General features: G+C 36.0%; 1 protein-coding gene across 1 annotated transcript in view; it reads right to left on the reverse strand.

Moving 5' to 3' along the window:
• The window catches only part of LOC108710599, a 28984-nt gene extending 22063 nt beyond the window's left edge, over positions 1-6921 (reverse strand). Inside the window, exons 1-6 of the mRNA XM_018251716.2 lie at positions 6533-6921; positions 5602-5736; positions 3987-4658; positions 2731-2886; positions 1560-2012; positions 235-497 (exon numbers count right to left, since the gene is read on the reverse strand). Coding sequence (XP_018107205.2) covers positions 235-497; positions 1560-2012; positions 2731-2886; positions 3987-4658; positions 5602-5736; positions 6533-6745 — 1892 coding nt within the window. The 5' untranslated portion in view covers positions 6746-6921. The remainder of the gene's footprint in view (positions 1-234; positions 498-1559; positions 2013-2730; positions 2887-3986; positions 4659-5601; positions 5737-6532) is intronic.
• Between the last annotated feature and the right edge of the window lie 394 nt (positions 6922-7315).

Genomic DNA, 7315 nt, shown 5'->3' on the forward strand with positions numbered 1-7315 from the left:
TCTGCTATGTAGCTTGGACTTTTTTGGAATTGCTAGAATCAATTTCGGCAACCAGATACTAATTTGTAAGTCAGTACGGGACATGAAAGGGCCTCTACAGAAAGAAAAGCAATGTGTGTATAACTTTATTTATACAGCACTACTGGGACAAAGTAAACATTATAAAAAAAAAGTACACACAGGGAGGACAAGCAGGAAGGAACAAATTACAATTGTTCTAAAATTGTCAGATACCTTTGATCATCTTTATTGTCCTTCTCTGTTCCTCCTGTAGCCTTTTCTGGTGCAGATGGAGTTGTGGTGTCTATCATATCCAAACAAGTAGAGTCATGTTCATACTGGGTTCTCTCTAGGTGCATGTCATTTTTGCCAACCTCTGGCTCCTTGACTTCTACTGATTTGGAAGCTCTACTGACTTCATCTTTCAGAGACATCAGATTTCCGATGAGACTCTCAGCAGCTTCCATGACTATGGCAGCCAGTTGATCCGAAGGGGTCTTTAGCATATATATATATCTCAGTTAATTTCCATTTTCAGGAAACAATCTAGTGTAATTGATAACATTATTGTTCTCACTAGAATACATAACTGCTGACATAATTTATAATAAGGCAAATCGATCGGATTCAATTAGACTGTTCATTCACTGTGCTTCCGTCCAATGAAGACAATAACTTGCAGGAAAAGGAGTGATGAATTCAGTCGGACGCAGTGGGTTGCTGCAAAAACTGTGTTTTTTATTTTAACACAACATGTTTCGAGCTGTGCTCTTTGTCAAGTGTCTTGACAAAGAGCACAGCTCGAAACATGTTGTGTTAAAATAAAAAACACAGTTTTTGCAGCAACCCACTGCGTCCGACTGAATTCATCACTCCTTTTCCTATAATTTATAATAAATATATATTCTCCTCCAGAAAATTACACATATGTTATGTACTTATAAAGGGACCAAATCAGCAGCACCATAACTACTTTTTACAAGCATACTTTATATCCATTAATTTTTATGTCCAACTAAGATTAAAATCATTTGATTTTTTTTCTCTGCATAAGATACTCACTTCAGATTTTAGTTCTAAATCAAGTCTTCCTTCATGTATTGCAATACCGTTCCTTTGTAGAACTTGTTTTTAATAGTCTTCATTTGATCCATATCCCTTATTCTTTTTTAAAAAGTGTTATCTGAAATGTACCTTTTAGGAAGGATCATAGGGATGATTGTTTTGTTTTTTTTACCAAAAAAGTATTAGGTCACTTTAGACATTCTGCTAGACATTCACTCATGTGGTATTTTACCCTATATTATGCCTGTAATTGTACATGGAATTTTGCTCTGTTTTCTGTATTACATCAAGCTTGCACGTTCTCCACATGCTACATACTCCAAACTGTACAGAAAGATTAATTGGGTTGTGATAAAATTTCCCCATATTGTGTATGGAAGTTATAGGGATGTCAAAAATAATTATTATTGTTTGAATGAAATGCAAGACTTATTTGCTATACCCTTTATATATGTAGCAATCCAAGCTCTACTTTGGGGCTCGAGCACACTCACCTGTGTAATGGGGAGATCTTTATCATGTGTCGCTTTAACTACACTGATGCCTTCTTCTGTATTCTCACAGGACCCCATTACAGTGCATTTATCACAAGGCTGGGCTTTTTCCTTTTCACTTTTTTTGGTATTATCATCACACATATCTCCTTTTTCACAAAGATCTGCTTTCCTTGTTTTCACTTGGTCTGTATCAGCTGTGTCTTCCTTTCTATATTGAGTCAGGGTTTCTTCTTCCTTGTTCGATTTTATTGCATCAGAACTTGTGTTTGTTACATTGATTCTCTGTTTTTCCTCTTCTTTTGTAAGATCAGCTTGTGTTGGGCAGTCACCTGCATCTTCTCCGGATATTCCTTCTTTTTTGACTGCAACACATTTATCCAGAAACCCTGAATCACTGGAAAAAATCTCTGTTCTCTGATGGTCGGTGCTGTCAGCAGCAGTGGCTTTAGGCTAAAAGGACCAAGCGTATAAACAAGAGGTGGAAACAATGAGAAACAACAGGTAGATTTTTTTCTACTGGCATTAACGATTAATTTAGAGTCCAATTAAAATCCTAGATTTAAGTATTAAAGAGGTTTAGATAGCTTAAGGGCAGGGGCACACGGGCAGATTTGGGGAGATTTAGTCACCTGGTGACTAATTGCCTCTTCTGCGGGGCGACAATCTCCCCGAACTGCCTTCCCCCTGCCTTCCGCCTGCTATAATGAGAAAACGCCAGTGCAATGGCACTAGCGGCGCCTTCGATTTCCGAAGTCGCCTGAAGTTGCCTCACGAGGAAACTTTGGCGACTTCGGAAGTCGAAGCAGGCGGAAGGCAGGGGGAAGGCAGTTCGGTGAGATTGTCGCCCCGAAGAAGAGACGGTTAGTTGCCAAGCGACTAAATCGCCCTGAATCTGGCTGTGTGTCTCTGCCCTAATAAAACTTAAAAAAAGCAGTCATGTATATATATATATATATATATATATATATATATATATATATACTGTATATTTTTAAACTTCAAACTGACCCTATTCTTTTTAATTATAAAGCATGCTATCATTCCAAAATAGCCGTTTGATAAAATAAATCTACAGTCTTTTAATAAGTACAAAATAAATATATAAATCCTGTCTATCTAACATATAAATTGCTGAATTTGGACACAGTTGGTCTCAAACACTACTTACTAGTTTAGTGCATCTCTCTCCGGTCCTGGGAGGTACATCTCCTTTGGTACCTCTTGTAATATATGCCTGTTCCACTTTTGCTTTTAAAGACAATAGACTTGCTATCAGGTTCTCTGTGGCTTCCATTACAGATGCAGTCAAATCATCTGGGGACCCCTACAATATGTATGTCATTTATTCCTCTATATCTCTTGACATGTCATGATACTACAGGGGAAGCAAGCATTTCATACAGTTGTGCAAGCCAAGTTTATCCAAAAACAAATGTTTGATTCCTCTTAGCTGTATGATGTTTTTATGTTATTTTTAAAATTATTTTATATTGATGAAATGTAATTACAACAACATCATGTACTGCAGTTGTGGTTACTTTGTGCAATTAACTATCTTATTAGTACTGGGAAACCAAACGTTTTCTATGCTCATGGAATTACTCCAGTTTACTTTTACCCTCTTCTTCAACTTTGTGTGTGTGGTGACTTTCTGGGAATTAGAAGATCCACTTCCCACCTACCCTAGTTGTATAAATGTCCTTTACAATGTAATTTTCATCTTTCATATTGTATGTGAATATCTATACATTTGAATTGATATCCATCCACTCTGACTATTATGGTAGATATATAATTATGCACTGTAAATTGTTTTATCAAGAAATGTTACTGGTCAATGTGTATATGCCCCCCTCCTTTCTCTATCTCTGATGGAACACATATTCTTTGTTATAGCCTCATTCCCCTTTGTATAATAGGAGATTTTAATGCCACATTAGATATATATAATCCTCTCCTGAAGAAGCCGCACTCACAGGACTTGTCACAAAGATATAAATATTTTTATTTAGAAACTAACGTTTCGGCTGCACAATCAGCCTTTGTCAGGAGAGGATTGTATGCAATTACTTGAGGCGTGCACCCAGGCAGCGTGACTCAGTTTATCGTGAGTGCTGGGATTTTGGGGAATTATATATACATATATATATATATATAAATATATTGATCCATCTATCAGTCTAATTAGTTATGTATAGATATTCACATACAATATGCTAGGTGCAAAGGCGAGGTGCACAAAGTTGAAGAAGAGGGTAAAAGTAAATAAATGTATATATATTGATGTACCGCACAATTAGCTATAATATTGATGTAATATATACCTTGTAACTATATTAGGCTTGCAACTGTGTGATGTAACTCTGATGTATATAAATTACTTAGCTATATGTTTTGTTATTATCTGGCAAAACACAGGCTTACCTGATCACAAATACTTTTATTAATTTCACCTGGTCTCTCATCAACATTTACATGCGCCATATTGAGGTTTTCAGCTTCCTGTACGGTGTGCTCTGCCACTGTTTGTTCCTCAGTCTGTGTTAGCTTGTCTCTGTCACTCCTAGCATGTTCCCTTTCACTAGAAAGGTTTGCTTGATCAACTTCCTCTGCTTTCCCAATGAAAACAACATCCTTTTCTTTGAGGTCCTCCTCTTGGATGTCACTGTCTCTTTTTATTACCTCTTCCAAAAGAACAATATTTATTTGCTTGTCATTTTCTCTCTGTGTTGAGGAATACTTGTCTGCATGTGTGTGACCATAATAGTGGAGATCTCCATCAGCATGAGCCTCCTCTATCTGTTTGTGAGAGTTCTCTCTATTGGCCAGTTCAACTTGGTTTGATGTGGATTCTCCAAAACCGGAAATTTCTTTATGTATCTTTGGGTCTCCTAACTCATATTGTCTGTCCTCCTCTCCCTGGCCTTTCATATTTTCATATAGAAAGTTTTTGTCTTGAATTGTTTGGTTTCTGTCATGTGGATCCTCTGTGATGACTTCAGGGTTTTCCTTTCCATGGCACTCCCCCAGCCTTATTTCTTTCTTGGTTGTATCCTTTTCTTGATTAAAATCATCCTCTTCTAAAAAAGGTACCATCTACACTCAACAACACGCAACAATCAATTATTATTTGAATTTGGAAAGAGCTATTTTTTTGAGTTTAGTCCCATTTTCACGACCCGACATTTAGTGAAGACCCATTTAGCTCATAACAAGAAAACATAAAAAAACCTATTTTTAACAGTTATCGCTGCTACATTTTCAGGCATAGCCATAATAAGAAATACATAATCAACAAATTCAAGAAAAATTATCAAATTATGGACCAGGCAGGTATTTAATTTGTTATGTTTAGAATTGACTAAAATTAAATTTTCTACAAAAGATTCAGCTGAATACAAATCAAAACAATCAACTTGCATATTCAGATTTTAGCTCAGCAGACAGAATTGCACTTTGTCAACAAAAATGATTGCTTTTTTTCAGATTTTTCATCCGATTTTCACAATTGTTCGGATTTTTCATCCGAAAACTCAGAAAGCTTTGGGGTATTATATGCAACCTCAAAAGTTCTTAGATGCCAGATTTTCAGACTCAGACTTTTTCATCCTCTGGGTTTAATAAATTCTGAATTTTTTTTGGAATTTTTGCATTCAGAGTTTAGTAAATAACCCCCTTAAGGTTTCAGTAGGCTTTAAGTTCTTGCCTCACATCAGAGGTAGTGAGATAAAAAGACTATGTTATACGAGAGTACAATGCAATATGTACCTTAAAGACATCCCATTCATTCAAAAAATAAGGATGTTTGATTGAAAGTTTAAAGAAGTTTAGGATAGTTAATGGCTCAATGGTTTATAGCTTTTTCTATAAACACAGACACCTCCTGTCTGCAGGATAAAAATGGAATGCAGAGCAAAATATGTTGTTTGTAGTGGCAAGGTTTCAGATACAACAAAAGGAACATTTTAATATACTACTGTCTCTTCATGGCATATGAATTCAGAAAGATGGGCAGTTTATATACTGCACTTTGTCTTACCTCCGTGCTAAGCTGTTTCAGTGTGAGCTGTTCTTTTTCTGTGAGAGGCTGCAGTGATTTTATGAGATCTGTAACAGCATCTTGCCCCTCTAAACAAGTTGGACTGCAATGGCTACTTTGTGGTTTATTCTCCAGCTGTGGATAGGAACAAATAGTTTTTTCAACAACAAGCAAACATATTGCTGATACTGTTGATATGTACTATATGTATACACTGTATGTCATTTATATACTAACAGCTACTTTTCTTTTTCTTCATGTTCAGGTGGATGGGCTGGTAGCAGGTTTAGCAACCGAAGTGTAAGCAGTATTCGCTAAATATTTATGGCATGATCATCTCATGTACAAATTTACAGGTCAATGCCTCGTGTCAGTGATTGGGTAAACTGAAGATGTGTGCAGAATGTAAACACATTCACAGAATGGTATTGTAATAAAAAGTGCAACATCTGCTATAGGTCAACTCCTTTCCAATCAGCAGCTAGCAGTTTGCGATCAGCTGTTTGAAACCAAAATGCTGATTAGTTGCTATGGGTTACTGTACCCATACAAACTTTTATTACATTCCACCCAAATTTATTTACTAGCAACAAAAATTATTCCTAGCTGTATGATACACATGGCATGGTAACATATTCTGTAACACACAGCACATGCAAAACTGTTCCACATAAACCAAAAAAAATAGTTTTGGTTCAGGAGGCTGAAACATTGGCAAATTAAATTATGGTTTTTGGTTTATTTTATGCCAGTTCTCTGAGTACTGTGTTGAATAACACTAATATAGCTTACACACTTCACTACTATAGCTTACACACTCACTATCACTCAATATATATATATATATATATATATATATATATACAGACACACACAAATATATCTTGTATAATTGTGAGGAAAAGGTTATAGAGCTAGAACGTTGTCTTACTTCATGAGCCATTCCCATTACAAGTTCTCTTAACTCCAGTTCCTGCTTCAGCTGTACTTGTACAAGGAGGCGCACAGCACAGTCACCCCATGTCACCACTCCCCGCTTCTCCTTCAGACAGGACTTTGTTACCGTCATGGCAAGTAGAAACAGCTGCCTCAGTGGGTCTCGGACACCTGTAGTTACAGCAAATTTAAGAAAATATATGTGCATTAATTGGAAACAATTAAAAGTCGAATTTCTAGATGTATACTTTGCTCTTACTATAGTATTTGTGTTTGGAATTCTCCTTTTTACGTTACACTTACTCTAATTAGTGCTTATTAATATTGACTCAAGGTGATTCCCTTGGTTTGTTGAGCCTACACATGCAACTGACTTAAACCTTAAAGGGGTTGTTCACCTTTAAATTAACTTTTAGTATGATGTAGAGAGTGATGTTCTGAGTCAATTTGCAATTGGTTTTAATTTTTTATTATTTGTGTTTTTTTAATTATTTAGCTTCTTATTCAGCAGCACTCCAGTTTTGCAATCTATTTGCTAGGGTGCAAATTATCCTAGCAACCATGCATTGATTTGAATAAGAGCTGGAAAATGAATAAGAGAGAGTGGTGAGTAATAAAAAGTAGCAAGAACAATACATTTGTAGCATGTGTTTTTAGATGGGACCAGTGACCACCCATTTGAAAGCTGGAAAGAGTCAGCAGAAAAAGGTAAATACTTAAAAACCTATAAAAAAATAATGAAGACCAATTAAAAAAATGCTTAGAGTTAACCATGCTA

Source organism: Xenopus laevis, chromosome 3L (assembly GCF_017654675.1).
Source record: "Xenopus laevis strain J_2021 chromosome 3L, Xenopus_laevis_v10.1, whole genome shotgun sequence".
NCBI classification, from domain to species: domain Eukaryota; kingdom Metazoa; phylum Chordata; class Amphibia; order Anura; family Pipidae; genus Xenopus; species Xenopus laevis.